Source organism: Pelodiscus sinensis, chromosome 18, assembly GCF_052426305.1.
Source record: "Pelodiscus sinensis isolate ZL-2025 chromosome 18, ASM5242630v1, whole genome shotgun sequence".
In the NCBI taxonomy this organism is placed as follows: Eukaryota; Metazoa; Chordata; order Testudines; family Trionychidae; genus Pelodiscus; species Pelodiscus sinensis.
The window spans coordinates 28,915,529-28,932,670 of record NC_143069.1 but is presented as its reverse complement, the minus strand read 5'-3'; the positions used below and the strand labels follow the sequence as shown (position 1 = coordinate 28,932,670).

Genomic DNA, 17,142 nt, shown 5'->3' with positions numbered 1-17,142 from the left:
AGCTCAATGGTAGGGAAGGGGATGGGGATGGGAGTGGGGTGCAGATTTGTAGGCTGCGCTGCAAGAGGAAGGGAACCCCAGAGGCAAAATCTCCTCCCTGCCCCCCTTGTCTACACAGGTAACCGGACACCTTCCCTGGGTCCTGGCCAGATCCTCTCTCTGCCAGGTTAATGTGTGACAGACACTCTGGTGCTTTCACTTTCCCTAGTTTGAGTTCGCCAACAGCTCCGGGATCCATTTCCCCACCCGCTCCAGCTCGTCAATCCAGTTCCTTGGACGCTCGGTGTGGGGCTGGGACCCCGGCTCTCTGCCTGGCAACTCTTGGGACGTGCTGAGTCCTTGAGGTAGGTCCCTCCCTGTTATTACCCCCTTTCCTTCACTTTTGTGGACTCCTCACATTTCTGCACCCCAGAAGCAAATCCCCCCCCCAAATCACAGGCTGTTCCCACCTCCCATCAGTGCCGGACAAACTCTAATAGCAAGCACGAGTCACTGCTCCCCCCCATTATCCTCTCGCTGCACTGAATGGCCGTTTGGGGTTCCTTGGGGCCTTTTTCTGAAGGGTGCACAGATGGCTGGTGCCTCTCCAAAAGGCCGCTCTGTCTCAGTCTGATCTTTTTGGCAGACCAGGGCGTTTGACCCATTTGCTCTTGTTCACTGATCATTGGCTGGCAAAGGAAACCCAGAGAACTCCAAATTTGCCCACACAGAGGTTGGGGAAAGCAGCTCAGCTGGGCCAGCCCTATAGTGTCAGGGAGGTTTGGGCCAGGTCCGCATGTGGATGGAGAATGGGGGGCTCAGGTCAGCCCCACACACTGCGGGTGGAGAGAGCAGGACCTCACACCAGCCACCCCATGTGGGCAGGAGGGCTCAGACTGGCCTCACACTTCCTGTAGGGGGGACACCTCAGGCTGGCCCTGCAGAAGGAGGAGGGCAGCTTCAGGTCAACCTGTGGGGCGCCCCATTTTCCCTTTGGGAAAATATGGTCACCCTACTCACAGCTTTGCCCCACCCTGCTTCTCTGATGCCCCTACGAAGTGGGGCTGTGTGACTGGGTGGGGACTGTATTTCCTTTGTTCCTTGTTATGTTGCATGTGAGGTTTACTGTCTTGTAGTAACCCATGTGCGTGCCTCAGTTTCCCTGGGCACTACACTAATGTCTAGATGGTGATATGAATTTTGGTGTGTTACCCTTCCCCAGCTACCCAGAGGCGGATGCTTTCTGTCACCTGAGCTGGGTCACGTCTTTTCCTTAGGAAGCAGCACAAAGGCTGGAGTGGGGTGACTATAGGGCTGGGGGTCGGCCTTTGGATCATGTGAATAAGTTTCAGTTACTTTGGTTGTGGAGTTGGGGGCTGGGGAGCTGGGATCTGAGCTCCCCGCTCCCCAAGATGGATGGTCCTGACGGTTTCTGGTTCCTGTGCTGACAAATCTGTTCCACGCGGGGCCCCTGTCGCCTCATAAATCTTGTGTCCCAGGCTGAGAGTCACGCCTGGCTGAGGATGGGTGTGCAGGGCCCAATGACTCTCCAGGCTGCCAGGCCAGACGTGTGTGTGTTGGGGGGAGGGGATTTGGCTCTGAATTCGGGCATTCCCTTGTGGTTATTATCAGTATTACAAAAGTGCCTGAGGGGCCCAGCTGAGTTTGGAGTCCCATTGGGCCGGGTGCTGCCCAGATCACAACAGAGCGCCAAGCTCCTCTGTGCTGGGCATTGCACTGAGCCTGACCAAGATGTAAACCTCCTTGTGCTGGCTGCAACACAGACCGTGACACAGGCCTGGTCCTTCATTTTACCATGAACTACACAGTGCACATACAGACAGTGAGAGATCATCCCTGCCCTACAGAGCTCTCAGGCTGGCACTGGGTGCAGACCTGGCCGTGTCTGGAGGGAGATGATGCTGTGGTAGAACAGGTGTGCACTCAGCACAGGGCACCGAGCACACAGGCCTGGACTGAGCCACAGGGACATGTGGGATTGGATCCTGTATCGCCTGTCAGACCCAGCAGGGCCTCAAGCCTCGAGTTCTCGCTTTGCCAGCCATGGCAGCCTGGAATGTCGGCCTGTCCTCTCTAGTGCCCCCACGCTTCCCCCACACTGCCACCAGCTTGTCCTCCTCAAAGTCCCCCAAACCATCACCACCGAGGGTTTGTCTGTTTCACCCTCTGGTTGGGCCCAGTCTGACAGTCAGAGAGTAGCTCGCTGGGGCCGGGCTGCCGTTGTCAAGTGTCTGTGCTGCAGTGGGCACAGTGGGGCCCTGACCCCTGACTGGAGACCCTCCTCACCCCCATCATGCAAATCATACAGAACAGCTGTATCTAGCCCAGTGTGAGGAGCACTGTGCTAAACATGGTTTTGTTCGTGGTGCAGAAAAGGATGTTCCATGGGCGGCATTATGTCTGTTGGTCACAGTGAACCCCTGGAGCCATTTGAGTGTTGTTACTGTGGTAGCATCAGAGACTCTCCTGGAGCAAGGAGCCCAGTGTGCCAGGCGCCGCATAGACACAGAACAGAATATTGGCTCATTTCAGGAAAACGTTTGAATAAAAAGAAATACTGCCTGAGAAAAATCCCCATGGTTGCCAACCTCCCAGCATCCCCCGTACCTGTTGCACCCTGCTCTCTGGATTTCAGAGCCCTGCTTACAAAAAGGCCCAGAAACCTACGCTCACTCTTTGCTCCCAGGCAGAGCTGGAAATACAATGATAACGAAGAGTGCTTGGCCAGGGTCCAGACTCCAGTCTGTCCTTCCTGTGCCAGCTGGGAATTCTGCAGCGGGTGAGGCTGGGTTACCAATGCAGGGTCCCCTTCTTCCCCTAGAATGGTTGGGGCATCAACAAGAATTTCTTCCCCTTATTGCAACAGCTTCCCTCGGCAGCACGGTGTTGGCTGTAGGAATGTATTTGTGCAAACATATAATTTAGAAAGGCTCCCTCAGCAGAGATGAGATGAGGAACACAGGAATTGTGAGCCAGCCCCTGGGAGCAGGGGTACAGACTATGGTGTGGCTGGGCCCAGCACTTCATCATCACAGGCCCGCTTTGGTTTGTTTTTAATAGTTGTATTTCTTTTGCATTCCCTGACTTGTTATTTAATGAGCCCCATGACCATTATAGTGGCACGTGGAGGACATTCCCAGACAGATCGCAGCAAATTACCTTGCAGGAGCAGGGTGAGGGTGCAGGGTCTGGGCGGGAGAGGTCAGGGGATGGAGCAACCTGCCCATATACCATGTGTAGTGAGGACAGTGGGTACCACTGGGGTTCCCTTGGAAGTGGCCCTGCTCTGCTGCAGGCTCACACTACTCTGGAATCAGGGGGATACCTGCACCAAAGGGTGGGCAGAGACTTGACAAGGAGAGGAAATGGGAGTGGATACATGGCCCAGGATGTAAATTCCTGGTGCCAGACCAGGCCAGGGGGCAGAGCAGCCTGGGAGGGGTGAATCCTCTCCTGTCCCTGGGGAGATGCTCTGCCTGGGAGCAGAAGGGGTGGGGTCAGATGATGGGTGGGGCGTGTTCTCTGCCCTGCCAGCCCCCTCATGCAGGCTGGGGGGTGTTAACCATCCCTGCTCTCTCCTGACAGGTCCCTGCCCCGGATGTTCCCATGGCGACACGATGGCAGCTCTGTTTGTGCAGCCTGGGGATCCTCCTCCTGGTGCCGTGTGCTCTCGCTGGTAACGTTTGAATCCCCATTATGTCCCTGCCTGTCCCCATGTGCACTGCCCCCTGCTGGAACAGAGCAGGGAGAGCTGAAGCCCTATGAACCCCACCCCCCCTCCGACCATCCCAGCCCTGCAGAGTAAAGGGGCCAGGGCCAGGACCCTGCGGGGAGCGGATGACCGGAGTGTGTCCCAGTTCTGCCTCTCAGATCTGTGGCATGTTGCAGCAGGTTGCCCAACCCTGAGAGAGGCTCCCAGAGCCCCTGACAAGTGCTAAGGGGCAGCAGACCGTGGGCGGGGAGGGGTGATGTGTGGAGTGGAGAGCCCCCCCATGCTTTAGGCTCTTTTTCTTTTCTAACATCAAGCCCTGGGTACGATTCCCAGGGTGCTGTGTCTGTACAGCCAGAGCCCCCTCTGAGTGCCCCAGTACTGACCCCAGCAGGGTCCTGTGCAGCAGGGACAAATGGGCAGGACTCAGGAGGGGGCGCTCTCCCCTCTCACTCAATGCTGGTCCCACTGTGGCGCTAGAGTAACGCCAACAGGTGGAACAGCAGGAACCCAACTTGGGACCACTGGAGCCTCGTGCATGAGCCTCTGTCCCATGAGCTAAAAGGCAGCCAGCTCTCAGCTAAGGCTGAGGAACAGACTCATTCTCTCTGTAAGGGGTCTCCGTGCCACCAGACGGGACAGTGCACCACACCCAGCAGGTGTGTGGGTTACACTAGCAAGGTCATTTCAGCATTAAACCACCGTGGTTCAATGAGAAACAGAGCAGATAAATTCATGGAGGTCAGGTCCATCAATAGATGTTAGCCAGGGTGGGTAGGAATGGTGTCCCTAGCCTCTGTTTGTCTGGAAATGGGTGATAGGGGAGGGATCGTGTGAGGATTACCTGTTGTGATCCCTCCCTTTGGGGAATCTGGTATTGGCCACTATCAGCAGACAGCACGCTGGGCTGGATGGATTGTTGGTCTGACCCAACATGTCTGTTCTTATGTTCTTACGGCCCTCAGCTCTCATGCTCCTGGCGGTGCTGTGTGAGGGCGTGTGGGATCTTTATCATCATGTCCATCCCTTACCCTGGTTCAGGTCTTAAGTACATTTGACCTTCCTGAAACTCACCCTGCAGCCTGCAAGGGCTGGCTTTAGTCTCATGGTACTGGCTGTGTGTTCAGTGCTGCACCAGGGCAGTGGAAAGGATGTAACGGAGCCCCAGACAATACAATACAGACACACCCCGTCCCAGGTGAGGGGCCCTCCTGGGATAATGAACAGCCCTGAGGATGTTATGACTTCATCTCTCAGTTTGGTGGCTCCTAGTTGAAAGGCTCTGTGTGTGTTTGGGGGGGAGGGGATAAATTATGGGAGATGATTGTGTTCAGCAATGAGAAAAATCCAAACATGAAGGCAGCATAGTCTGGGGCACCATTACCAATGTGAAGGAAAGACATCAGAGGGGCAATATTTAGGAAGGTGGCCCAGGGCAAGAGGTAGATGAGATGTAGGTGGGGTCATCATCAGTATTCCCACTGAGACTTTGCATCTGTGAACAGAGTGAGTTTTGACTTGTGCGCTAATATTGTGGCCATGTGCGCTTGTTCAGTTGTGTGCCAGCATGGCACCTGCCAGTTACCAACAAAATTATATATATATATATACAATTTAAATTGTTATGTAAGAAAAAATACTAAACCAAGCAATGATTAACAAGGTGCATAACCCTGCACCCACGCACCCTGAAAACCACCCAGCTGGCCCCTGCCCTCAACGCACACTGTGTGTGCCCCACGGCTTGTGCCCCAATCAGGACCACACCCAGCCAGCTGGTATCCGTATAGGCCTGACTAACTGCCTACCCCCACCCACACCCTGTAGTTGTGCCCACCCTCGCTTATGAGCTGGACAATTGCTCTCCTTGGCCTCACTGCCTCCCATTCTGGTACCAGCCCCGGTACCTGCTCTGCCGCTCTCCCTCCCGGGTTCCCACATGGCAGTTCCATCACCAGCCGCCAGAGCAGTTGCCTACCACTCACCATGTGTATCCTCTGTCCCCAGCCCATCATGCAGCTGCACAGCTTTTCAGAGGAGGTGGACAAGGTGGATTTTTTTTGTGTGCCTGTGCAAGCGCACAGCTTAAAGGGAAGGTCACCATCCTTCACTTACTGCTCTTTATTCAAATGTTTTTGACAGCTGCTGGGCTCCACCCCAGAAGTGGCTTCATTTCAGCAGCAGGTGCAGGAATTTCTGTGTAGCGGTTTAAGCCTGAACATTCCTCATTGGACCTGCAGAGCACTGTGCTCTATGCAAATGCAAGATGGTTTTATTTAATTTCTTGAACTGTCAGGTTGAGGGATCCCACAGAGATGGCACAAAAGGGTTGGAGATTTCCAGTCACTCTCTGTCTCTCCCTGCAGCTGTGGCTCCAGTGTTCATTGATGTGCTGGGCCCTCGGGGCCAGGGGATCGGGCTGACCTGTCGATCTGCAGGCTGGTTCCCCAAACCCGAACTCCAGTGGGTTGGAAAGAATCAGCAGAACCTGGCAACGGAGACTGTGACTGACGTGACTCAGGACAGGGAGAACCTGTACAGTGTTGTGAGTCATGTCACAGTCACAGCAGAAGACAATGGAGACATCATCTGCATCGTGAGGAATGGCCAGGTGGAGACGGAGCAACAATCAGCCATTCGCCTGTCCAGTGAGTTCCCCCTCCCATCCCCATGCAGAACGGATTGTTGACAGTTCTCTCCAGAGCTGCTAAGGGCACTAAGTTGTTATTGCTGCTAGTGTTGCCTTTCTTAGAGCTCCACGGATGCTGTTGGAGCTGCATATTAATTCAATGCTATTCCTAAAATAGATCACAGGTTCTGTTTGGTGGTGATTATATTTGGCAGGGTGTATGGTTGACAAAACATGGTAATTCTCACTGTTGATAAAGGTAACTGCTGAAGTAATAGACTCGGGTCTTGTTTACACTCGAAACATTACAGAAGCAACAGTGTTAATTCTGTTAACAGACAGGATTCATCCATGGCTGTAGTAAATACACTTTTCTGAGAAGCATAGCAAGGTTGTCAGAATAATTCTAACATTGAACTTGTGGTGTCTTCACCTGGGGTTAGGTCCCCTTCAATACATTGTAAAGGATGTGGCATTTGTGATCGCTCTGAGCGATGTAATCAACCCGACCTAACTTTGTCGTGTCGAGCAGGTCTCAGACTCTGTAAGGGCTTTGACTTACAATTGCATGAAACTGATAAAAAAAAATTAGCACTGTACAAAATCATTGTAGCCCACATTATATGTAGGAAAATCTGACTAACTGATAGATCTTAAAGTAATTGTAATGTGAATCATCCTGCAAGGGGGATGTCTCACAGCCAATGCTACTCAAGAGCTTTATCAAAGAGCTGAACAGAAAGGTAAAATTTGCAGACAACCCAAGAATTGATGGAGACCTAAATAACAACACAAGTACTATAGACGGGCCTCGCTTGCTTGATAAGGTGGGTTCATGCTATCAACAGCCTGTCATGGATCCACGGGATTAGTTCTCTGGTCAGATAAAAAATTCCCACCATCACACATGCATTTTAACATGGTGAAAGAGCTGAGGTCACACTTGACAGATGGTAGACTGTAATCGGGAAAGCCATGACTCTGAAGATGAGTTGGATGTGAGCTACCACAGCAATGCTGGAGCTAAGATGGCTCATGTAACCCTGGAATGTATAAACAAGAATATCCAGAAGGAGACAGGAAGTGACATCACCTCCATCTATGCTGTTAGCCAGACCATTGCTAGATACCGTATCCAGTTCCTGTGCTCACACTTTCAAACAGGATGTTGACGAATTGAAAAATGCTCAGGAAGGATTAGAGGGCTGGAAATCTGCCTCCTTGTTAGAAATGCAGGAGCTCAAGTTCTGCAACTTATCCAAGGGAAGGTTAAAAGGTGGCTTGCTCACTTTCTGTTAGTACCTACACAGGGAGGAGGATATTTCTGACAGTAGATAGGTCACTAATCTAGCAGACGAAGGCAGATCAAGAGTTGACGGCTGGAAGTTGAAGCTCGACAAATTGAGACTAGAAATGAGCTGCAGATTTTGAACAGTGAGCGGGAATTAATTGTTGGAACAACTGACCTAGGGAATGTGGTGGATTCTGCATCAGTTAGAATCTTTAAACCCAAACTAGGTGTCTCTTTCTATAATCTCTGCTCCAGTTGGAACAGAAGTTCTGGGCTGGATGCAGGGGTCACTGAGGGAGTCTCTGACTTGGGTTGTACAGGATGCCAGACTAGATGGTTATAAAAACCCATAGATGGCCTGAACATCTATGAATCCATGAACTCATCACTCATTGGGACCAACTAGGAAAATAATTGGTCTCTGCTGGATTTTATGTGGACTGGACATGGTAACTGAGAATTGGGAACCATGTGACAGTGAACAGCCAAACAGCCAGCAGGTGTAGGTAGGGCAAGGCAGGCTGGGCATGGAGCCGCTGGCTGTTGGCTTGTAGCAACAGGAGGGTTTGGGGCAGTGCAGAGTCAGTTCTTGGTGCTGATGTTGCACTGGCTTCTCTAGCTTCATTAGCTCCCATTTGTGGCTGTGATTTGAACCTGAAGGGGACGTTTCTCATGACTGTGAACTTTTGGGGATCTCTCAGCCAGCACTCAGCTGTCAAATCATATGGCAAACCTGGTTCTTCAGCTCCAGGTTGGGACCATGCTACTTATACCCTGTACTCTCTGTTTCCCAGGTGACATCTTCCCCCAGGTGTCTCCCTGGCTGGCTGCATTCTGGGCATTGTTCACTGTGGTTCTCATCGCTGCTGGAGCTTATGCATACCGTGAATACACAGGTAATGGCGCTGTGTCATTGGCATGTTTAGAGTCTGGCTCTAGAGGGCCTTGGGCTGGGACATGGGCGTGTGTCACTGATCAGATATTTGCCTTGGGCTGGTTTTAGGAAATAAAACAAACTAACAAACACACTGGGGTCACGGCCCCACCTGTAATAGCAAACTGCCTAGTTTATCCCCTTCCTTCTCTGTCTCACAGCAATGTCTGGTTCTCTGTCTCACAGCAAAACAAAAGGCACCTCAGAAGAAACGTGCTGAAGAGGAGGCTCTGTTATCTTCTGGTAGGTCTCCTGCTCTGTTGAGGTGTGTGAGTTGTGTCGCTGCTCGGTGTTATCTGTGGGCTCAGGGAAATGAAAGGGATGCTGCTGGGAGACTCCCCCAGCTCTTCTGCCTGTTGCTGTCTGTCACTAAACCCTAGCCCTTCTCCCGTCAAACTTGCCAGCTCCTACATGAGTGTGGGGAATGCAGCTCTAAGAGATCTGTAAGAAACTCAAGTTATTAGGGAATGTACAACATCACCCAGCTCGTGAGTCAACAGTGTGTCCCTGTAGCCAAGAAGGCTAATGGTATATTAGGGTGCATTAGGAGGAGCATTGCCAGGAGTTCTAGAGATGTGATTATTCCCCTTTATTTGGCTCTGGTGAGGCCACATCTGGAGTATTGTGTCCAGTTCTGGGCCCCCAAATACAGGAAGGATGTGGGCGCATTGGAGAGGGTCCAGCGGAGGGCAACCAAAATGATGTGGGGACTGGAGCACATGACCTATGAGGAGAGGCTGAGGGATTTGGGTTTGTTTAGTCTGCAGAAGCGAAGAGTGAGGGAGGATTCGATAGCAGCCTTCAACTTCCTGAAGGGAGGTTCCAAAGAGGCTGGAGAGAGGCTGTTCTCAGTAGTTATGGATGGCAGAACAAGGAGCAATGGTCTCAAGTTGCAGTGGGAAAGGTCTAGGCTGGATATTAGGAAAAACTATTTCCCTGAGAGGGTGGTGAAGCACTGGAATTGGTTCCCTAGGGAGGTGGTGGAATCTCCATCCCTAGAGGTTTTTAAGTCCTGGCTTGACAAAGCCCTGGCTGGGTTGATTTAGTTGGGGTTGGTCCTGCTTCAGGCAGGGGGCTGGACTTGATGACTCCTGAGGTCTCTTCCTGCCTTATGAGTCTACATTTAGTGGTTGCCAACAGCTCTTTATTATAAGGGACACCCCATATTTCTTCCCTTCTTTGCAACAAGACCAGGAGTTACTGACTGCTGCAAAAAGCAGCAAGAAATCCCCCATGCGAATGTAGGTCAGGACTATACTTATTGCCATTGTTGTTAATGTTAATGTAATGGGAGGAGGGATGGGGGAAGGGTGCTAAGAAAGCAATCCCCTTTTTTCTGAAATACAATGCTGGCAATCCTGTGTCTTTTCTCTTCCCCATTTCAGAGTCTGAGAAGGAAGCCTTGGAAAAAGGTATGTGGGTAAATGATCAGTGAATGTGTGCCTGTTTTCTCATACCATAATAAGACAGGACAATCTTCACAAACGATATATGGACTTTCGTCACCTTCATGATCACCTCCTCCTCTGCCCTCTTCCTCCCTTCCCCCGGCTTCGGAAATAAATATTGCTCATTTTTGCAGGTTGGAATTCACTGCCATCCTGAACAAGGGAGAGTGAATGTAATGGCTAGCAGGGCTCAGGAGTCATATTACGGGACTGTGAATAGCAACATGCACCAAAGTGCTGTAACAACCCCATGGACATGCTATTCATGCACACTACGATGTTCCTACTTTGTGTGACTGTTATCCTGTTGGAGGAAAACGGCATTAGTGTGAACTAGGTGCTGTATAGCACCGATGTGCACTTGGGGCATTAGATCACGGCACTTTGGTGTGGGCTGCAAACCATACCACTGTAGACTGAATTAAGAGGCTGTGTAGACAAAGCCCAAGCCAGGGGCTGGGCAAAGGTTTTCCTTGTGGTTGTGTGGAGATAGCTCAGTTCTGAAGTGCAAAATCCCTGCTCTCCCATTGCTAGGCTCCCATTATCCACACAGCTCTGCCACGGTCTTTCAGTCCCGCCCATTGCCTTCCCACTATCCCAACTCTGAGCTCCTGACATCACAACCACTGTATCCGAACGACTGCCCCAACTTCCCTGACATCCCATCCCTGGGTTCCTCAGTCCTGTCCTCTTCTCCCTTTGGCCTCGGGCATAAATAAACAGTCTCCAAACCCTGCTATGCTCCGTACGGGCTCTGTGAGGGTCGCTCTAAGGGGTCCCACCACCACTTTGCTCCCATAAGAGCCTGGAAAGGACCTGACCTTGTGTATCTAGGGCTGAACAACAAATCCAGCACTGCACTAGTGATGGAAGCAACTATCCGACTATCCAATATCCCCACCCTGGTGGGAGAGGAGGGGGAAGAGAATGCTGATCTGAGACCTTGTCAGGGAGCTGGACTGAGGCAGCAGCTCAGGGTATCTGCCCGTGCAGGTACCCAGGGAGTGTAAGTGCATTTGTACTAGAGAAGCAACTAGCCTAAGGCCCTGCACATGCTCCCCACAGGTACCCTACCGCTGTTAGTGCACAAACTCTGCGCTGCCTTGTAGACTGGGAGCTCAATCCCTGCTGCAGCATAGGCACCCACAGCGTTTGGTACAGCCCGTGTGTCTGTGCTCGGAATGACCCACGCTCAGAACCACCCCATGTCACTGGGCTTGGGATCACCCAGGCTGAACCCGTGATGATTTCCCTCTCCTCTCTCCCCAGAACGCCAGGTGCTGCGTGAGAAGATCGGTAAGTCCATCCACCTCCCCATTAGAGCCCCAGGGCAGAGGCTCCCAGCCACACACGGTGCTGAGCAGATCCAGAGGCACCAACAGCGCAGGGCAGAGCTGAGAGAACAGTTCAGTCTGAAATCAGAGTTAAAGTCACCTCCGTCCCTCAGCAGCACTGTGAGCCCTCGGCAGAGCTAATGTAGGCAAACTGGTGTCATCTGGCCTTCGACCATCCAAGACCAGTTGCATTGTTCTGACCCAGCCGGAAGGGGACATCCAGTTTTTATAGATGTCTGCTGCAGGGCAGGCTCCTCTGGGCCATTTCCCTTAATGGGCAGAAGAGCAGAGACTAGATTCATGTGGAATGAGTTTTGTTGTGTGCAGGTGACATGCGACACAGAGGTCATCACGTTCATATTAGTGCACATTAACAAAATTCACATGGCAGGAATGGGGTTAAAAGGTGTGTAATGTTGGAAGGGCTCAGGCATGGGCCAGGTATTGGGGTGCAAAGTTGTAAGGGCTCTGGCTGGTGGTGTGGGATCTAGGATAGGTCTGGGGATGAGAAGTTTAGGGCTGGGGCAGAAGGCTGGGGTGCAGGGGTGTGAGGGCTTTGGCTGGGGTGAGGCCTGGTTTGGAAGAACTTTGGGGTGTAGGAGGGTGCTGTAGGGATAATGCAAGCAGAGAGAATTCTCTACTTACAGAAGCACCTGGTCAGGGGGGAGGGCACCTATCCCCACTGTAGCCACTCTGGGGCCAGGATGAGGTCAGGTGGCTGCAACAGGGACCAAGTCGGAGCTGGGCTGTCACAGCAGGTTGGAGGGCAGGCTTCTTGTTTGGGTCTGGGAATGAGGGTGGGGCATCCCTCACCCAGACGCTGCAGGTCCCTGCCCTCTGCAGCTTTCTGGAGCACTTGCATGGTGCTGAATAGGCAGCTGTGCAGTCACACACCTTATTGGGATCTTAGGTCAGAGTGGGATCAGGATCCAGGCACACAACTTCCAAGATTTAGATCCTTGGCAAATCATACCCAGAATTTTTATCCTACCAGTGTCCCTTTAAAATACCACATCAACCCAGCCAAACAGCAGCTTCTCAATGACCGGAATTCTGCACTGGGTGACTTTGGTGTAAATCCAGTTTCACTCCAGGGAATGGAATCACTGTGGATTTACAGCAGCATCACTGGGAGCCACATTTGTTCCAGTCCTTGATATTAAGAGACAATACAGAGGCTTCCCTGAGAGCTGGTCATTGCTGTGAGCAGAGATCTTTGAGTGAAAGGGTCTGTCTCACTTCACGCAGCTGGGACATTTCTCCTTCTGCTGGGAGGACTCATGAACCATGTTCAAAGTGATCACAGGCTCAGAGAGCAGCTCTCTGCCTAACTGAGGCTAGGGCTACACTCCTGTCTTCTATTGGAAAAAGCTACACAAAATGTGAAGCACATTTTGCATAGCCTTTTCTGATTCTTTTGTCAGAAGAGGTTTTTCCAGCATTTGGCCCGTCTAGACTTGGACAAATGTCGGAAACCCCCCTCTTTTGGAAACCTCCTTATTCCTCGTGGAAGGAGGAATACAGGGGCTTTGGAAAGAGCGTGTTTTCACGTCTGCAAAAAAAAAAAGTGTAAACGTGATCCCTGGACTCGGTGGGTATTTTTTGGGATATCTCTGGTATCCCAAACCCCCGACCCCTGGTCTACCCCTGGTCTCTGAGTGTAGACATAACCTAACAGGGAATAACTCCATCTCTTTCCATTTCAGACAGGTCTGTCAGAGAGCGAGGTAAGAGGGGGCATTTTCATGTCACATGTCACATCGCTCATTTTCTATCAGCCAATTTACCATCTCCCAGAATGGCCTCTCCTGTGGGAGTGAGTGCCCTGTCTTTGCCAGGCCCTGACCATGTTTCTTCCTCTTCCCGTGCAGGTTTCAGACGAGCTCGGAGCTATATGGGTGAGTGGGGCTGGGAGGGGCTGAGCAGAGCGGTGCTGGGTTCAGCGGCATGGGGGTTATGTAGAGGTGTTGGGTCCCCATGGGGCAGGAAAGGCAGGGCAGGAGCTGACTGCAGAGCATGGGGCTGGATGCCATGTATGGTCCCCAAACATTCTTCCCTGAGCTGTAGGCCTCACCCCCACGCTGCTCCTCACAACCATCCCTGAGTTAGATCTGACCCACCCCGATCTCCCATTGGCCCTTCAGCAATGATCTATCCCCAACCCATCATCTGCTTCAACAGTCCCAAATCAGCCCTCACAGTCTTCAGCCCTGGTCACTTTCCATGGGTCCCTAGGAGCTCTGATGCCTTTCAGGGAGAGATCCTGGGCAAGGGGACCGAGAGGATTCAAGGATCCCCCCCACCCTTTCCAAGGGACGGGCCCAGGCACAGCTCCCTGGAGCTCCTGGCTGTATCCAGGCTAGCAGTGTCGGGCATCCCACCAGCCACCCCACCCCTGAACACTCTTTCCTTTGCTCCAGCTGTGCTGGCTGGAATCTCTCCCCCGTGGGGTCACTGACTGAACGGGGACTAATGGGATTACTCTGATTTCTCTCCTCAGTTCCCGTCACCCTGGATCGAAGCTGTACACACACCCGACTCCTCATCTCTGTGGGAAGGGAGGGGTTTCCTGATCAGGGAACAGGGGCTCGCAGGTGGTACTGGGAGGTGGAGGTGGGGGACAGCCCAGAATGGGAGCTGGGGGTGCTGAGTAAGACTGTGAGAGAGAAAGTGAGAAATCAGAGTCTGGAGAGTTTCCTTGAGGAGGGGTGCTGGTCTATGGGGAGAGCAATGGGGCAGTTTCACCCCAGCGAGGCTGACACTGTGATCCAGAGCTGGGCAGTGAAGCTGACAGTGGTTGGGATGTTTCTGGATCTAGAAAAGGGGAGTCTCTCATTTTACAGTGTCAATTCAATGACCCTGATCCTGGAGATTCCTGTGGGAGGTTTGGAGACATTGTTCCCGTTCCTCAGCCCTGGTCCCACTGTAGGACAGCACCAGGGGAAACCCCTCAGCATCTGCCCCCCTAGTGGCTGGGATTTTCCCCAGACATTAGGAGTCAGTGGGTCTGTTGTTCAGGGAGATTCCACAGCCCCTGCATAGTCGCATGTCCCTAAGTGTGGGGAAGGGGCAGAAAATGACACAGGGCCACTTGGAACCGAAGAAACAGCCCCATTGTATCACCCTGGCCCCGGAAACAAGCCAATGAATGAAAACAGCGCAAGGCTATCTGTGAGAGAAAGTTTCCAAAATCTCCTGCCCACAAAATGGCTCCTAAAGAAGAGTCAGGGGGATCAGAGCTAAAGCATCCACCACTGGAAACACCTCCAAAGAGAAGGGTGGAAAGAAGCAGCAAACCTCCAGGTTTGAGCCTTCTCTCCCCCACCAAACTCTCCTGCGGGTGTGTGAGAAAGATGCTCAGAACTTGACTCCAGAAGGGATAAAGACTCTCCTTCCAGGGACAGAGGGCCAAAGACTGCACTGGGGGATTCAGAGTCAAACACCGACAGCTGAGAAAGAACCTCGTCCAAAGGAAATGGACCTCGTCCAAATGGCGACACATCAGAAATGTCCTCCTCCCTGGACTCCAAGGACAACCACGGCCATGTGTGATAATGCTCTAATCCAGGGCCACTCAGTTCATGGCCCTTTTCTTTGCAACCCGTGGCACAGTTGGGTTTATGTGGGTCTCAACAGGCAGCTGGTGGGTGAGATCCTTTGCGCATGGCCTCCACTGGGAACATGCTCCACAATGGCAAAGTGTCTCCCAGGCGGGGTGAGCACTGAAAGATGCAAGCGGACAAGCTGGCTGAACAGACGGGCACAGGGGGTTGGCATTTCTAGTTCCCAGGGAGGAGATACCGGGAGCGCCAGGGTGCCTGTCAGTATGAAAGAAGCTATTTCCATATATTTGCATGTATATGCAACCACATATAAGTTACAACCCTCTTCATGTGCTGTGATTATCATTGTGGCCCCCTGGCCCCAAGTTGAGTAGCCCTGCCTTTAACCAACCCTCTGTGACATTGGCATGTGTTAACTGGAAGGCATACACATAACAGAGACTGTAAAACATAATGTTGCTGAGAGATTTCTTTTCTTGAGTCATGAGACAGGCAGCTACATTACCACTGGGGCTACTCAAAAATAAATGTGCATACACACCGGTCTGGGAGATGCAGAAGGGAGGGGTCTAGCAGTGGCACGGACCCATTTCTATTGCACACACACATACACGTTGTTCCTTCCAGCCTTGGATCATGCGAATGCGAGTGCCTGGCAAGATTAGCCCCCCTGCACATCAGACTGGGCTGTGGTAGCCTCACACTGAACAGCACCCTGAGGGCAGACCCCACCTCCCTGTTTCTCCTGGGTGCTAGCTGGACTGTCCGGGCTCACAGGGGGCAGGGACGATGCTGCAGGAGCTTCTTGTGGAACAAGGACTTGGGGAAGTTCAGATGCTGTTGGGAATTGCAGCAGGGGGGCGGGGTGCAGCAGGGGATCAGGCTGCCAGCTGCAGCATTGCCAGGTCTCATGATATTACAAATAAAACGTACGTCTCTAGCCTGTGGCTGGTGTGGAGCTGTAACGTGTGGCCCCAGTGGCCCTGTGCTCCATATCTGGCCTTACTGTCGGGGGTGCAGCATTGAAACCCTAGGGCCTGGCTGTCAGTGTGTTGAAGGCTTAGCTGCGAGCTCGGCCCCTCCTGCTTCCCCCAAACTCCACCAGTGCCCATCAGCACTGTATGACCTGTATCCAAGGTAACACCTATGGCCCAAGTTCTTCCCTCCCACCCCCAGGGGCTCATGGGGAGAGCTGCCCCAGAAACATCTCTGCAAAACAATGAGGAGCTGTCATAAATGGTGGTGGGGGGGGGGGGGATTTTCCTTTTGATTTGGAAACCACATTTGCAATGTTTTGGCAGACAATTCCAGCCCAGAGAAATGGTTGGTTTTGAAAACAGAAACAGCTGGAAATTTCAGGTTCAGCCCCTGCTCCCCTAACCTTGTTGCCATTTTATTTTGAAATCTGGATTTCTGCCTTTCCTCAAGGAATAATGCACATATCAAAATTGTTATTTTGGGAGTTATTTTGATTTTAGTTATTTTGAAATAATTTCCTGGTGTAGACATGTCCTAAGGGGTTTGGGTTCCCTTTGAGTAACAGGCCCCTTTAGCTACTCCGCCTTGTTGGTCATGTATTTCTCAAATAGCGCCATGTTTCTAGATGGCTGTTGTGGAGAAGGGATATGCAGCATCTGAACCATCTCTCCTGTCCTGTCTCTCCTGTCTCTTAGGCTATGTCTAGACTGCAGGCTTCTTTCAGAAGAAGCTTTTCCGGAAGAGATCTTCAAAAAAAACTTCTTCTGAAAGAGAGCGTCCACACTGCAAAAGCTCATTGAAAAAGCCATCTGATTTTTTGACAGAGTGTTCACACTGAATGGACGCAATCTCGCATGTAAGCTGTGATTACTATGGATGGAGTGGCTACCAGGGCACCTGTGCTTTTTCCTCTTTCCTCTTCTTTCAAACGAACTCCCTCTTCCTCACCCACACACGGGTATGTCTACACTACAAAGTTAGTTCGAACTAACGGATGTTAGTTCGAACTAACTTTGATAGGCGCTACACTAGCGCTCCGTTAGTTCGAACTTAATTCGAACTAACGGAGCGCTTAGTTTGAACTAGGTAATCCTCATTCCACAAGGATTAAGCCTAGTTCGAACTTACTAGTTCGAATTAAGGGCTGTGTAGACCCTTAATTCGAACTAGTGGGAGGCTAGCCCTCCCCAGGTTTCCCTGGTGGCCACTCTGGCCAACACCAGGGAAACTCGTCTGCCCCCCTCCCGGCCCCGGAC

General features: G+C 51.9%; 1 protein-coding gene across 1 annotated transcript; it reads left to right on the top strand.

Annotated features, from left to right (window-relative positions):
- Positions 1-189: 189 nt before the first annotated feature.
- On the top strand, positions 190-16,881 carry LOC112545415 (butyrophilin subfamily 3 member A3-like). The gene is made up of 10 exons (XM_089770045.1): positions 190-344; positions 3,586-3,676; positions 6,076-6,357; positions 8,424-8,525; positions 8,750-8,806; positions 9,949-9,975; positions 11,281-11,307; positions 13,052-13,072; positions 13,217-13,243; positions 13,846-16,881. Exons 2-10 carry the CDS (start codon positions 3,607-3,609, stop codon positions 14,385-14,387), a joined length of 1,155 nt encoding a protein of 384 aa, XP_089626171.1. The 5' UTR covers positions 190-344; positions 3,586-3,606; the 3' UTR covers positions 14,388-16,881.
- Positions 16,882-17,142: the final 261 nt, after the last annotated feature.

Excerpts from the sequence above, each read along its gene's own strand:
- LOC112545415 (XM_089770045.1), top strand. The coding sequence starts at position 3,607 with ATGGCGACACGATGGCAGCTCTGTTTGTGCAGCCTGGGGATCCTCCTC. Across the intron at positions 8,526-8,749 it reads TGCATACCGTGAATACACAG|CAAAACAAAAGGCACCTCAG; the intron begins GTAATGGCGCTG and ends TCTGTCTCACAG. Across the intron at positions 13,244-13,845 it reads ACGAGCTCGGAGCTATATGG|TTCCCGTCACCCTGGATCGA; the intron begins GTGAGTGGGGCT and ends TTCTCTCCTCAG.